The sequence below is a fragment of the Mus musculus genome, chromosome 7 (assembly GCF_000001635.26).
Source record: "Mus musculus strain C57BL/6J chromosome 7, GRCm38.p6 C57BL/6J".
In the NCBI taxonomy this organism is placed as follows: Eukaryota; Metazoa; Chordata; class Mammalia; order Rodentia; family Muridae; genus Mus; species Mus musculus.
In genome coordinates, this window is record NC_000073.6 from 79,400,415 (window position 1) to 79,416,627 (window position 16,213).

The 16,213-nt window shown below is 43.4% G+C and overlaps 1 protein-coding gene and 1 pseudogene across 4 annotated transcripts in view; one reads left to right on the forward strand and one right to left on the reverse strand.

Annotated features, from left to right (window-relative positions):
- Fanci (Fanconi anemia, complementation group I) overlaps positions 1 to 16,213 on the forward strand; it is a 57,955-nt gene that overhangs the window by 8,103 nt on the left and 33,639 nt on the right. For all 4 annotated transcript variants that reach the window (XM_006540738.3, XM_011250833.3, NM_145946.2 and 1 more), the window contains 9 exons: positions 1,411 to 1,541; positions 1,855 to 2,011; positions 2,097 to 2,154; positions 4,729 to 4,770; positions 5,753 to 5,876; positions 6,910 to 6,995; positions 8,726 to 8,852; positions 10,747 to 10,839; positions 12,205 to 12,341. In XM_006540738.3, coding sequence (XP_006540801.1) covers positions 1,411 to 1,541; positions 1,855 to 2,011; positions 2,097 to 2,154; positions 4,729 to 4,770; positions 5,753 to 5,876; positions 6,910 to 6,995; positions 8,726 to 8,852; positions 10,747 to 10,839; positions 12,205 to 12,341 — 955 coding nt within the window. The remainder of the gene's footprint in view (positions 1 to 1,410; positions 1,542 to 1,854; positions 2,012 to 2,096; positions 2,155 to 4,728; positions 4,771 to 5,752; positions 5,877 to 6,909; positions 6,996 to 8,725; positions 8,853 to 10,746; positions 10,840 to 12,204; positions 12,342 to 16,213) is intronic.
- On the reverse strand, positions 11,896 to 12,179 carry Gm16017 (annotated as a pseudogene).

Sequence of the window (16,213 nt, forward strand, 5' to 3'; positions counted from 1 at the left end):
AGTTGGCTTATTTCTACTTCTCCACAGAAATGCATTTCCCACTGCACAGGCATAAAAACACACCACAGATCATTCTGCTGAGTCGGCCCTTATGGAGCCTTGTTGAGTATTTTGTGGGGTTGAGAAAAATAGAATCCATTGGGATTGTGCACATGTTTGATCCCAGCACTCAGGAGGCAGAGGCACGAGGATCTATAGGTTTGAGGCCAGTCTAATTTACATAGTGTGCTTCACACCAGCCAAGGCTACACACTGTGGTGGTCTGAATGAAGCCCCAAGCCATCCCTGTCCAAAGACACCTAATCTACCTTCGATCTCCATAAATTTGCTCCTCAGGACACTGTATAGATCAAATCGTTATCTGCACAGTGCACAGGTTCCTGCTTTCACTTCCTGGGTTCTGGGATCACACTGTGCACTGCTGTGCCTGTCTCCAGGTTTATGTGTGTAAGTGCAGGTAAACACAGGCCACTAAGCACACGTAGAGGTCTGAGGACGGCCGCTTCTCATTGTCTTTGAGACAGGATCTCTGCTTTCCCGCTGCATCTTGCAGGCTGGCTGACCCAGGAGCTTCAGGATTCCCATCTCACTGTGGGATCACAGAGGCTCATATTATGCATACAGCTTTTTTATGGGCTCTGGGGATTTGAACTCCAGTCCTCACACTTGCATGGAAAAACACGTTTACCCACTGAGCCAAGTCTCTAGCCTAATGCCCCCTCCTTTTCCCTCCCTCTTCTGCCTGCTGGGATAAAGGAGTGTTCCACTGAACCCAGTTTTGTTTGTTTGTTTGTTTGTTTGTTTGTTTTGTTTTGTTTTTGAGACAGGGTTTCTCTAGATAGCTCTGGCTATCCTGGAACTCACTTTGTAGACCAGGCTGGCCTCGAACTCAGAAATCCGCCTGCCTATGCCTCCCGAGTGCTGGGAGTGAAGGCATGCTCCACCACGCCCGGCTTGAACCCAGTTGTATATACACATACATACATATAGATGCTCCTTTGGTTTAGTCTTTGGCTCACTCTAGAATTAAGTTTGTCTCCTTTTGTCAGTGTTCTTGCATCTTACCTATGGAAGAGATGGGTTTTCACTGCCCTTCTTACTCTACTGACAAAACATAGCGATAGTGTTCTGACTTAAGGCATTAATCTTAGGTAAACGAACCCCCATTCCCAAATGGCTTCACCAGTGTATGAATAAGACAGTGTATGAAAGTACGTCAGTGAAGCAGGTGACACGTCAGCCCGTTTGCTTTGGCTACACCAAGCACTTGGTCAGAACCCCTCGACGTCGCTGTTACAGCCCTGCTACTGTGTTTCAGTACTGCGTTACAGACTTGCTTAAGTTTCCTGTTTATATCCTTGGGCTTCCTTTCTCTCTCCTTTGTTCTGTACACCTGTCTAAAACATCAAGGCTCCCCCTGCTCTGAGGAAGATGGAGCCCTTAGGAGATACAAGATATATTCTTGCTGTATCCAGTTGGTTGAATCGGGAGATTTGCAGCAAGATGTCGCATCAGAGATCATAGGATTACTAATGCTGGAGGTAAGACGGATGGGAAATGTCAAGTGCCTAACCTGATCTAGTTCCTACAACACAGGAATGAGAACTTGGCTTACAGCATGCGCCAGTCCCGTATAAACCACTTAGATCATGCTTATATTGAGGTGCTGCAGATGTAAATCTCCTGGTAGATCTTGAAGGCGTTAAGGGATCCATGGAGTAGCCTAACCTTTGAAGCCCCTCGCCCTGCCTGTTGTGGGAGGTCGTGTCGTTCAGTACTTCAGCAGTAGGCTTATTTCACATGAAGTTTTCAAACGTTGGATTCCTGCTTAAGGCTTTCTCCCTGAACTTTCAGGTCCACCATTTTCCAGGCCCATTACTTGTTGACTTGGCTAGTGACTTTGTGGGTGCTGTCCGAGAGGACCGCCTAGTGAATGGAAAATCTTTGGAGTTATTACCCATCATCCTTACTGCCTTGGCCACCAAGAAGGAAGTCCTCGCTTGTGGGAAAGGTGATTTTCTTCAGGTTCTACTGACTTGTTTTTGTTTTTGTTTTCATATTATGAATAAATTTTTCCATCCATTTTTGTGTTTTAGGTGATTTGAATGGGGAAGAATATAAGAGGCAGTTGATTGACACCCTGTGTTCTGTCAGGTGAGTCTCATAAAAGTGTAGGAGCGTCTCAGGATTACACGTGGCCAAAAGCCTAATAGTGATTCCTTCCAGGTATTGATATTTGTAAAGTGGATTTGTTGTTGTTGTTGTTGTTGTTATAGTTGTTGATGTTGGGAATTTTCTTTTGTTTAGGTTTTTTTCTTGTTAATTATACAAATTAATAGTTTTTCTAAACACTAGAATACAAAGGAATGAGTTCCATTATGCCGTTTTTATGCATGTGTCATTGCACTTTAGTTAACTATACATTAATCCCCTCTTCCACTGTACTCTCCATTTCCCCTGCCTCCCCCTCTTTCCCTTGGATAGTCCCTTCTGTCTGTCTGTCTCTCTATCTCTATGTCTCTCTTTCACACACACACACACACACACACACACACACACACACATTCAACTAGGAAATTTTGTTTATTTTGAGACTGTGTTTCACTGTGTAGCTTAGGCTGTCCTTGAATTTATGATCTTCATGCCTCTGCCTGCTGAGGGCTAGCGTTGTAGAATGCTATAATTAGAGGCATGTGCCACCATCCCTAGCCATGTTAGTAAAATTCGTTGTCTATTTTGATGATTGTTGTTGTTTATATACCACCATAAGGGCCAGGCATGCTGCCATGTGCTATCATCCCAGCACTTGGGAGGTGGAGGCAGGCGGATCAGGAGCCAAGTCAGCTCACTTGTGTAGTGGATTGAAGAGCAGCTTGCGCTACAATTGACCGTTTCAGAAGTAGAATAAGCAGTTGTTTGCTTCCCATCATTTGGGTGGAAGTTGATGGCTTCCATTATTTTTTTTTTCCAAAGACTTATTTATTTTATGTATTCAGATGGTTGTGAGCTTTCACGTGGTTGTTGGGAATTGAATTTTAGGACCTCTGCTTGCTCCGGTCGACCTCGCTCACTGTAGCTGACTTCAGACGTACCAGAAGAGGGTGTCAGATGTCATTACGGATGGTTGTGAGCCACCATGTGGTTGCTGGGATTTGAACTCAGGACCTTCAGAAGAACAGTCAGTGCTCTTACCTGCTGAGCCATCTGGTCAGCCCGATGGCTTCCATTATTAGTTCTGCGGCTTGCATGCTTTTCTGAGTGCTCTGTGTGTGTGTGTACACACTCATTCACACACACATGCTCCCATTGCTGACAAACCCTGGGCATGCTTTCCCAGACACTCAGGGCTTTTTCACTGTCTAAAGTTTCCCTACATTAACCACCACGACTCTGCCTGCTGCTGCTGTGCTTATATCAAAAGATGTAGGGTTTTCTCTTCCTCCTTTCTGTCCCCCTTCCTCTAGGCCAGTTTCCTGGTTTTTCTCTTACATGCTAATTAAATTAACCTTGAGTTTAAAAAGACAAAACAAAATCCAATAATAATAACAATATACTATTATAACACCATTTGGCTTGCATATGGCTTTTAGGGGGGGAGGGGAAGAGAGATAATTCAGTATATCCAAAGTACACATTTATTGTTTATTTGACTCTGTTTTACCACAGCTGCACAGTACTCTATGAAGTCCTGATATCCTTAGGCAGAAGACTTGTCTAGCTCATTTGTATTTTCTTTCTTTACTTTTAGAAACACTTTACTTCTTTTATTTTTGAAGCAAGGTCTCATTTTGTAGCTCAGGCTAGCTTCAGATGTGTGGCATTTGTAGCTCAGGCTAGCTTCAGATTTGTGGCATTTCTCCTGTCTGAGCCTCCTAAGTGCTGGGACTACAGGTGTGCACTGTCAGGCCTAGCTAACTTATTTTCAGACTCTCCATAAAGACCTCAAATTCATGATCCTCCTGCCGTAGCCTCTGGAATATTGGCAGTTCTGGTTCAAATATTTTCTTTGTTTAAAAAAGAAAAAACAGTATTTTTTGTTTTTTATGTATATGAGAACAATGTAGCTGTCTTCAGACACACCAGAAGAGGGCATAAGGTCTCATTACAGATGGCTGTGAGCCACCATGTGGTTGCTGGGAACTGAACTCAGGACCTCTTAACCACTGAGCCATCTCTCCAGCCTGAGTGTGTGCTTTTTTTAAAGTTATAACTTATACACTCTGTAAAACGTATATAGTGTGTATAAAATGTATATAAAGTGTGTGTTTAAATGTATATAAAGTGTGTGTAAATGCATGTAAAGTGTGTGTGTAAATGTATATAAAGTGTGTCTGTGTCCCATGATTTTACTGGTATTGGGTATTATCAGTAGTTTGTTTGTTTTTTTGGCATAAACCTCATTATGTGTTTTGATTTTCTAGTATGGTGAATTAAAGACTAATTTTCATCCTATTATTCATGTTTGTATATCTTAAAGAGGCAGGGTCTCATTTAACCCTCAGACCTGCTGTGTAGGGGAGGGAGACTTTGAACTTGAGCTTTAGGGTTTATACTGCCTCTGACCTGACAAGATCCCAGCCATCCTGCCCAGCTGTTGTTTTAAATTATTTTGTCTTGCTTCCCAGCAGTAAAAATCAAACTTGAAATGCCCCACCCCCCTTCTTCATTAGTTTTATAAAATTATGTGAAAAGGAGTTAAAATGAAGTAAACTGATTGTGTTTTCCCAGATGGCCTCAACGGTACATGATCCAGCTCACTTCTGTGTTCAAGTAAGCATTGCTTATGTGTCTTTGCCTCAGGCTTTGTCAACGCGCCTACACAGGACGGAGGCACCCCAAGCTCCCGCTCCACTTGTTCTGAGTAGTAGCAGTTGTGCCTCCGTTTTCTGCTTTAGAACTCCCTCCCTTCCCTCTCTCTTGGCTTAGTTTGTTAAATGTATACGTGTGTAATGTATACGTTTATTGAACGTATGAGGTCATCTCTTTGAAATGACCTTATTTAGATAAATATATTGGTTCCTTTTAAGGATTATGCATAAGAGAAAGCCTAGAGAGGACTACTGTAGTCTAATATCTACCTTATTTGTTAACTCCCAATCGTATTAAAAGGCTTGCTTTATTATTTCTCTATGTGCACAAGTGTATGCGAATGCCTGCAGAGGCCAGAAGCTGGGTGTGGGCTCCCCTGGAGCTGGAGTTACAGCTGGTTTGGGGCTGCTCATTGTGGGTGCTTAGAACCAAACTTTAGTCCCCTGGGAGAGCAAGCAGCAAGTGTTCTTAACCACTGGGCAGTCTTTTTAGCCATTCATTCATTCATTCATTCATTCATTTATTCATTTTGTGTGGGGATGTGTATATGGGCATATGTATATGTCTTTGCTACTTTGCAGGTACATATGTTTGTGAGCGTTGGTGTATGTGGGGGCCAGAGGTTAGGCTTGGGTATCTTCCTTGACCATCCTCTGCCTTAGGTATTGAGACATAATCTCTTACTTGCCGATTCTGCTATTGTAGCTAGCCAGCTTGTTCAGAGATCCTGTCTTGGCTGAAATTATGGGTCCTGCGGATCCAAGCCCTGGCCCTCATTCTTGCATAAGAAGTGTTTACCCTACCACGGTATCTCCCTAGTCCTTACATTTTATTTCTTAAGAAAAAGCTTGATAGAATTTTGATTCTTATAAAGCCCTGAGTTTAATTTTTTAAAAGCAAAGCACTTATGTTCTGGCTGGGCTTTAATATCTCTGCTCCACAGGGATGTCTGTCTAACGCCAGAAGAGATGAATCTCGTGGTGGCCAAAGTGTTGACGATGTTCTCAAAGTTGAATCTTCAAGAAATTCCACCTTTGGTCTATCAGCTTCTGGTTCTCTCTTCCAAGGTACAAATAAAAACAGTCGTTTCTCCTTAATTCTTGTGGCTTAAGCAGCTATATCAGTTTAGCCTTTTCAGACTGTTGGTTTCCATGCTAAGACATACATGTTTATCATCTGTGATGATTTGGTCACACTTCTCAGCCAAGGAGAAAGTATAGTTATGTGTGAAAGTCAAAGAAATGAAGACCTCAGGGTGTGCACTAAGGCCACAGAAAGTCTGACACTGTGGTACCTGTTGTGTGACACAATTCCTGGAGAGATATGAGAAGACAGTCACAGAGAGGGAGCCAACAGCAGATCCAAGCCAGGGTACCCCCGAAGACCGCCAAGGTGAACCAATAAGGTATATCAGGGTGGCTCTTAGGAGTGTGGGGAGAGTTACTTACAGGAGCAGAAATGACTCAAAGACTCCGTTATCAAAAGCCCACCCCCTCAGGGGTGACAGTTCTCAAAAACTGGAACCCTGGGGTGTCTTGCACACTTAGAGAGGCCGTGAAGCAAGTTGGAGGGAGCCTCTTTTAGGCAGCTCAGTACCTACCTCAGCTGGTCCCTGTCGCTTTCAGTTGGCTTGGCTGGTCTGACGGTATCTCTCTCTCTCTCTCTCTCTCTCTCTCTCTCTCTCTCTCTCTCTCTCTCCTGTCCTTGCTGCTCAGATGTGCCTGAGGCAGTGAGGCAGATGGGGCCTAGTGCATCTCTCAGGTTCAGGGACTTCCTGATGCTTTTGTCCGTCATTACTCCCTAAGCTTACGGAGAGTCCCTGCAGGATGGGATGTTTCATCTCGGGGAAAATCGCAGCACAACAGTGTTTCAAGTTATGGTTGGGCACCCGGGGCATGTACTCTACTTGCCAGGCTGTTTCCCTGGCATCGTGAAGTATTTCAGACTCTGCTGCAGCTTCAAAGGGTTCTGTGTGTTATTACTCTCAGGCCAGGTTGCAGCTCACTCATGTACATTTGTACTAGATAATCCTTGGTTATTTTACCTTCAATTAGGCGACCATTTCTTTTATTATAATAATAATCATCATCTTATTCCCAGGGAAGCAGAAGGAGTGTTCTGGACGGAATCATAGCCTTCTTCAGGGAGCTGGATAAGCAGCACAGGGAGGAACAGAGCAGCGATGAGTGAGTACCACAGTGAGACGTGCAGCGCATCTTCCCAGACTCGCCTTCACTGTGTGCCCGCTTGGTCGTTAGTGTGGCTTCGCCTCCGCCCCTTCCTGCCCCTCAGTACAGAACTGTCATCCTCCCCTAGCTACTCTGTTAGGAAGGAAGAAGAACGCAGTCCCTTATAGCCTTACATCTTTTAAGGAAAGTACCAATAACTGTCTTATAAGATGCAGGGTTAACCTCTAGTTACTAGAGAAAAATTAAGTGCTCTGTGACTTAGTGTTCCTTAGGTCTCTGAGTTCTTAGTTCCTCTGACAGTCAGATGAGACTCCTGCTGCTATAGAGCTTACATTTTGGTAAGAAGAGAATCTTAGCGTTCATAGCATGGGAAGATAAGTCAAAGAGACGGCATGTTAGTTAGCCACAGCACAACTACTTTAGATTGGATCTGGAGAAAGTCTCTGGGAAGGTTCTGTTTTAACCAGAGCCTGACTGATAAGAACCACCACATGTCAATGAGCAGAGCATTTTGAACTAGGGAATAGATTAAAGGCAGAGCACAGCATGACATATTTGAGGAAGGGGGTGTTTTCGTTTTGAATACAAGTGCATAGAGTGCTTATTCTGTGCCAGGTCTGTATACTGTACAGTAGAATTAGCATCTACTGTACTGTAGATGTGGGAGCCAAGAAACAAAGTAAGGTATATTATATAGTCAGAAAACAACAACCAGGATTTGAATCCAAGCAGCCGGGCTAATGAGCGCGTGCTGGTGAGCCCCTGCTCAGTCAGCCGCCTCCAGTGTGTAATAACCTTTACACACAGCTTGCACAGCTGATGAGAAGGTGGTTCTCAGTGTTGACTGAGGCAGCGTCGACAGCAGGTTTCAGAGGGTAAGGAGCTCGGTTCTGACCGCATGCAATTTGCGATGCATATCAGCAGCCCAGGTGGAGCACTGAGCAAGTAGAGGTTATGTAGAGCAAAGTCTGAACCCAAAATATAAATTGACACCTACTTAAAAGTTATCGAAAGCTAAGCACACGTATACATGTAAATGGGAGGGCACTAAAGCCAGGGGTCAGGATGGAATTATCTACGGAAGACAGGAAGAGGAAGAAGCAGAACGGCTCTGAAATAGAGCAGTGGGGGAGGGTGGCAGTGTCCTAGAGGAGAGAAAGGTTTGCAGGGAAAGCAGGTGTTGGGCACAGGTTTATAATCCCTGCACTTAGGTTGTTGAGGCAGATAGATCAGGAGTTCTTCAGATTCAAGGCCACTTGGGACTTTATTGGTTTGGTCATGTGGAGGTCATTTGGAACCCTTATGACAATATTGAGCAGTGGTGATGTACACTTTTAATCCCAGCACTCGGGAGGCAGAGGCAGGGGGATCTCTGTGAGTTTGGTCTACAGAGTGAATTCTAGGATAGCAAAGGCTACACAGAGAAACTCTGCTCCTTACCCCCAAACAAAACCAAACAAAGAACAAATAGAGTGCGTCAGTGGACGGCTAAGGGTAAGGAGAGGACAGCGCCTGATGGGAGTGGCTTGGGCTGGGAAGAGTGTGGGATGTGAAGCATGGAGACACTGACTAGAGACAAGTCTGGGTCAGTTTTGTCGAGAGAAGCAGGGGTGGGCTTGCCTCTTCTGCTTCCTCCTGAGGTCCTGCAGCTTCAGCCGGCAGCGTGTCCGCCCCAGCACTTTTTCATTCCGTAGCCTTAACCTAGACTTTGCTGTTGAATCTCCTAGGTTGTCAGAGCTTATTACTGCCCCAGCAGACGAACTCTATCACGTGGAAGGCACCGTTATTCTGCACATCGTATTTGCCATCAAACTGGACTGTGAATTAGGCAGAGAACTTCTGAAACACTTGAAGGTAGCTTTAAGATGCTTTTAGGGGGAACAATTTTTATTTTCTTGTCTCTTTGGCCTGCTCTCAGGACTCTTTCCTCCTCCTGGGTTGCCTCGTCCAGCCTTGATATGAGGATTTTTTTTTTTTTTTGCCTACTCTTACTGCATCTTGTTATGCCATGTTCAGTTGATATCCCTGGGAGGCCTGCTCTTTTCTGAAGGGAAACAGGAACAGTGGATATGGAGGAGGGGAAGGGAGAGGAGAAGCTGGGAGGAGTGGAAGGAGGGGGAAACTGGTCAGGATGTGCTGTATGAGAGAAGAATAAATTAAACAAAAAGTTTCTTTTTTTTTTTTTTTTTTTTTTTTTAAAATCCCCTATCCCCTCCCCTCTCTTTTTTTTTTTATTATTTATTATATGTAAGTACACTGTAGCTGTCTTCAGACACTCCAGAAGGGGGAGTCAGATCGCGTTACGGATGGTTGTGAGCCACCATGTGGTTGCTGGGATTTGAACTCCGGACCTTTGGAAGAGCAGTCGGGTGCTCTTACCCACTAAGCCATCTCACCAGCCCAACAAAAAGTTTCTATACAGTGTCTTTCAACTTTGAGAACAGAAAATCTATTAAGTTGAAGCTTATTTTATAATGACATATAGTTAATAAAAGTATATTAGTATATATTATAAAGCATATATGAGATAGGATGTTTGTTCTGAAGTCTCTTTTACACCAATTAATGACCAGAAGCACAAATACAGAGCATCCGTGAGTCTAGAACATCTTTTTTATCTTTGAAAGTAGAATGAATATCTATATATCTATATATATATCTATGTGTATAGATAGATAGATAGATAGATAGATAGATATGCTATTCTTGAACCCTTAAGCCAACAAGCTCCATTTGAGAACCTTCCTCATGCTGGTCAGAGCCTAAGCTGCTTATTCTGGTGCCTTGGGCATCCTTACTCTCTCTGTAAAGCCTCCATATCTCTTTCAGCTGCCTGTGCTCCGCGTGCCAGGCATCAGACGGCCCCTGCTGGGCTTTTGGTTTTCTCTCTCCATTCGCCCCTCTAGGCAGCTCAGCTGCTAAGAATCATGGCTTCCCTGCCCTGGCACTTTTAAGTTTTAATAAAATTGCCTTTTTTTTTTTTTTTTGGTTTTACGAGACAGGGTTTCTCTGTGTAACCCTGGCTGTCCTGGAACTCACTTTGTAGACCAGGCTGGCCTCTGCCTCCTGAGTGCTGGGAGTGAAGGCATGCGCCACCACGCCCGGCTTGTTGGTATTTTCAAAGAATTAGTTTATACCTCTTTTTTTTTTTTTTAAATGTAGCCTAGATTGGCCTTGAACTCACTATGTAGCCAATGCTGTCCTTAAACTCCTAATTCTCCTGGCTCAACCTTCCCAGTATTAGGATTACAGAAATGTACACCACGCCACCTGGCTGTGAGACACATTTGTACTTAAGTTTGTGACTGACTACCAAACTATTTTCCCAAGTAACTGATAGTTTACATTCATATCCTTTCCCATCCTGGCTGACATTTGTCACCACTGTCTGTCTGTCTGTCTGTCTGTCTCACTGCTGCTTTCGCTCTGACAGGTGTGCATTGGCATCCTTCCCTTCGAGCCTTCGCTTTGCATTTGGTTAATTGGTAACGAGTGTTTTTTCGTGTACTTACTAGTTCTCTTTTTTTTTTTTTTTTTTTGAAATGTTCAAAAAACATTTCAAACATTTCTTAAGTCAGTTTTATTATATAAGTTGTGCTTTGGGTATTATACCTAAGAACTCTATTCCTACTCATACATATTTTCTCTATATTCTAAATGCTTTATAGTTTTACCTCTTCCATGGACATTTCAGACCTATGGAGGAACATGTTTTTAAGCAGACTAATGACTGTTCCGTTTATCGTAGGCTGGACAGCAGGGGGATCCCAGTAAATGCCTATGTCCCTTCAGCATCGCTCTTCTCCTCTCTCTCACGAGAATACAGAGATTTGAGGAACAGGTATGCTGTTTGTAAGGTTATTGCTATGCTTTTATAGTCGGCAGGAAAGCATAAAAGAACCTATTTTTGTTAGCTGCCGAAAAACTTGAGATTCCTTCATTTCCTGTTGAGAAAGCCAGATCATGGTAGCGTGGACTGAGAACTGTGTTACCTGCTTAGCTGCGGGAGAGCCACTCGAGTTGGCTGTGCAGCAGCCGTCTCATGGTCGCACTCTTAAGAACTGTCCTCAACAATCAGCGACGAGAGCATGAAGTTCTTGCCCTCTTTTCTTCCTGGGTTCCAGGACTGGGAGTGACGTTTTTGTCTTCACCTTGCTGTACTGTTTTGTGGTTCAGAACAGTGATGCATACCCTTGGTAGCAGGCGGTGGAACACTGAGTTACACACCTGCCTTTGCTGACTTATACAAATTGAGTTAAGGGCGCTGCTGAGATGGCTCAGCAGCTGAAAATACTTGATTCCAGTCCCTAGGAACCACGAGGTGGAAGGAGAAAGCCAATTCCCGGAACCGGTCTCTGACCTCAACACATAACCCTGGCGTGCACTCCCTCCACCCTCCGCACCCAACCACACCTCCTGATAAACAAATGTTCAAAAACAGTTTAAAGTTTGAGACAGGTCTGAGTTGCCTATGTTGGTCGCAAACTTATAATTCTCCTGTCTCAGCCTTCTGAGTATCTGAAGTTGGAGGTGTGTACCACCAGACTGGCAGGGAAGCATTTATGTTGATGTTTTCTCATGAAGGAAGGCCCGTCTTTAGCTCTTGTAAGTTCCCACTGAAGCTTGCAGCATTTGTAGCATCTTAATCTCTTTAAACAGCCGCCGTAGGGTTGTGTGTGATCTCAGATCAGAAACTATAATCTTGGCTCATTTTTTTTCTTTTTTTTTTTTTAATTTCTGTTATGGAGAAAGTGTTTATTTTGAAATTATTTTAATTGAGAAATAGAAAACCTCATAGGAAGGAGGAAAGAAACAATCACAGAGCATCCAGGCAATGTTTCACTTCATGCTCTTGTCACCCCCTCACTGGTTCGCTCGTCCCGGGATGAGAAAGGACTCAGCCACCCACAGTAATGTTATTAATGGATATATGGATCTGTTTCACCAAGAAGCCAGTGAACCCATGATAGCAAATCCTATCGCTGTAGCCATGGCGATCTTCTGGAATTCTTTGTTGCCGGGTTTGGTGCATCTTTTAACCAGCCACATTGAGTCCTTTACAAACTGCCGACTGGGCTCTACAGACTGCATTACCTGATCTGTGTTTGTGGGATGGCGGACTGAGAGCGAAGAGACACGTCGCTCAGGAAAGAACTGAGCCCCACGGAACCGTTGGCTCATTTTCTTATTTCTTCAATTATATTAGGTGTTTGATCTTTTAAAGACTTCTGTTGTAAAAAGCTTCAAGGATCTTCAGCTCCTCCAAGGCTCCAAGTTTCTTCAGACTCTCGTCCCCCAGAGAACTTGTGTTTCAACCATGATCTTAGAAGTGGTGAGGAACAGGTGAGCTGATGAACCATATTCCAAATGTGTTTGAGGGTCCGGGTTAGAGAAAGCGGGGCGGAGCCATGCTTAGGACTTCTCCGAGAACACTGGCGGCTGTAGCTAATGACTGTAAGGTTGGAGCTTCAGCCCTTCACATTGGTGGAAGAAAATGTTCCTATATTGAAGGAAAAAAAACAACTTTCCATCTCTGGGCCTAATTTCCTAAACACCTGATGTATAACAAGAGTATAGAACATTGTCTTTTTTTTTTTTTCTCCTTGATACTGCAACTCTGTTAGGTGAAGTCTTTATTGTCTTGTAATATGAGTGAAAATACTGTCAGCAGAGTCAGGTTGACCACCATGCCTCTAACACCCGCGCTCGGGAGGCAGAGGCAGGCCTGGTCCACACAGTGAGTTCCAGGACAGCCACGGCTACACAGAAAAACCTTGTCTAGAAAAACAAAAACAACAAAACAAAAATCAGCAAAAATACTAAACTGTATGTACTTTGACCATTGAAGTCTGTGACTGGGAAATTGGAAGTGAATTATTTATTGACTTAACAATTTTAGGCAAATTATTTAAAACTACAAGGGAAATATCAGTGGCCATCATGGGTTTTTTCGAGTTTTTGTTTTGTTTTTTGTTTTTAATGATTTATTTTATTTATTTTATGTATGTGAGTACACTGTAGCTGTACAGATGGTTGTGAGCCATTGTGTGGTTGCTGGGAGTTGAACTCAGGACCTCTACTCACTCCAGTCCTGCTCACTCTGACCCAAAGATTTATTTATTGTTAGATGTAAGTACACCGTAGCTGTCTTCAGACACACTAGAAGAGGGCATCAAATCTCATTATGAATGGTTGTGAGCCACCATGTGGTTGCTGAGATTTGAACTCAGGACCTTCGGAAGAGCAGTCAGTGCTCTTAACCACTGAGCCATCTCTTCAGCCCTTGTTTTTTGTTTTTGTTTTTTTTTTTTTAATTTTAGGATAAATATTAGTTGTTGTAACAATATTATGGCATCCTTTTTTTTTTTTTTGTCTATGAACCCATAGATTAAATATAAAGTTTTATATTTCAAGCCCTAATTTAAATCTTTTTCATGTGCCGGAGTCCTGATTCAGAGTCCAGTGTGACCTCAGCACATGATGCTGGTTAAGAGAGCCTGAGTCCTTGTTTCAGCGCGTTCTACCCATTAAACAGCTCTGAAATGTCTCTGTCTCTTCTGTATCTAGATGACCTTTGTTGGCTTGGAGTATTTGAGACAGAGGTTCATTATGTAGCCCTGGCTGGCCTTGAACTTCTGACAATCCTGTGTCTGCTTTTTTAGTGTAGGCACATGCCGCTATATCCAGTTGTATCTAGTTTTCCTTTTTTTTTTTTTTTTTTTTTTTAAGTTAATGGTATCTTTTCGGTATTCTCCCAACTGAATCTCTCCAAGTTAGGTCAAAGACGAAGGCAGTGCCTAACCAGGGAATGGGAGCTCTGCCCATCTTCTGGAAGTCTCTACCAGCCATGGGATCAAGAAACATCTTCAGCTATAATCTAGCAGAATAGGCTCTTGCTACAGATGGGGCCGGACCTTAGCAGGGAAAGGAGTGGATGACATCATTATAATCTCCCTCAATTATTTTGCTGCTTAGTTATACATGGTTTTTCCAATCCGTTAACCTCAAAACAACATCTATATTACATGATTGATTTTGGGGTACCTCAACTTGTTGTATTTTGGTAATTTTTTTTTTTATTTAGACATCTATCTGCCTATTAGTGTGGGGAGAGGCACTAGATGGGGGCATTTCTGCTCTAACATAATATATTTCTTAAAAACCCTTTGTTCTAGAAAGCTGTGCACCCAGAGCAATAGGCCCTGTGGGGATAATAAGACGGGGCAGAGTTAAAATGCATTTGGCTTTGTGCTCTGAGCACCGCGATGGTTTATGTTCTTCACATAAAACTGTAATAGATCCTGGACCTTACCTGAACAGCGAGCTTAAGTGTTTTCCAAAGGGCATTTCTAAACTGCTGAATTATGGGGAGGGGGCAAAATGTGTAAACACTGGCAAGAGCCATGTAATTAAGGCTCCAGGCATACCGCCTTGTGCTTACGACCTAAGCCAGCGGGAAGCAAACGTAGCCGACTCAAGTACTGTGTCCTTCCACGGTTTGCCATATTTAGTGGTTTGGCAGGCTGTGTTTCCCTCTGGTGTTTTGAAATGTAAAGCATTAATGTACTAGGAAAAAAAAACTATAAGCCAGTAAAAATTTCAATTTATATCTTGCCTTCTTGCCACTCCTAGGCGCTCCTCAGAGCTATACCGACGGAGGGCTGGAACCTGTCCTCCATAATAAGAAACTCAGGGAGCATTGGCTCCCCTCCCTCCTCTGCTCCCCTCTCTCCTCTTTTTCTTGCTTCCTTGTGTGCAGAGCTGGAGATTAAACCAGGACTCTGTGCACACTCAGCGAGTGACCTGCCACCCAGCCCCGCAGCCTCACCTCCCGTCGCCACTGTTAACAGACTTCCTTGGATTTCCTGATACGTGTACTGCCTCTTTGCCTCTTTCACCTCTGTTGAAGCACATACCTTTCTCCTGGAAAAACATAATGTCATAAATATCTAATTCTTGCAGTATTTCTTGATATAGTTTGAGGTTTTTGATATCTGAAAGTTTTTATTTTGCTCTACTAGTTGAAGAAGTGTTAAGTTTATGGTCATTTTTCATTGCCTCTTTCACCTAGAATTGCTGGTGGGAAGTGAGGATTATCTAAGTTTTGTGTTACTGTAGATAACCCGTTAACTCTTTTTTCTTTATAGAATCTTTTACAACTGTCTGATCTCTGCCTCCCTGAGATTTAACAGTCGATGTTCGTTTGACTTCCTTTTCCACACTGCCTGGGGCTTAGGGTTGCACTCTTTCTTTGTAGTGGATATTTTTCCTACACACTGTGATAGTCTTGGGGTTTTTTTTTTTTTTTTTTTTTTTTGCAACTGGGGAGATGGCTCAGTTGGTAGAGTGTTTGCCATGCAAGCCTAAGGCATGAGTTGGGGTCTGGATCGCCCAGTGTGTGCCTGTGAGCCCGGCTTTGGGGAGCTGGAGTCGGAGCTCCCTGGAGCCCATTGCCCAGCCAGTGTAGCTGAATCCGAGAGCTCGGGGTTGAGTGAGAAACCGTCTCAAAGAGTAAGTGCTACAAAAAACGTTTTAAGATAATAAAACTAATAAGTAGAAGAGTAGGAGGTGAACATGATCAAAATATATTATACAAAATTCTCAAAGAGCTGATAAACAAAAATCCACCCTGTCAACACGCATAATCTGTTAACTACGGAAAAATAAGAGGTTTTTCAATTGACCAGAAAATGAGCCTCTTATTTCTCACAGTTCATAGATGGGATGTGGGTGTGTGTATCATTTATGTAGTTATATATGTGCACATGCCATTTATATATAGGCTACACTACACACACACACACACACACACACACACACACACACACCTTATACTTACATTGTGCGTGTGTGTGAGAGAGAGACTTTTGAGACAGGGTCTGATGTATCTCTGGCCGTGGGACTCCTTTATAGCCAAGATGATGTTGCCCTCATGACCGCCCATCTTCTGCCTCTCGAATGCAGGAACTGCAGGGGTATGTCACCAGGCCAGGTTTTATGCAGTGCTGGGAACTGAACCCAGGACTTCTGCATGCTCGGCAAGCACTTTGTCAACCGAGCTACATCCCCAGCCCCGTGTGTGTATTTTTCTGTAGTTTGTATTCTGTATTCAGTACTATTATGGGAAGAATGGAACATACACTAGATTTCTCTTGCTCTTCTCCCCAGAGCAAGTATTCTTAAATCTGTCACCATGCACAGCTGTCGCCTTTGTT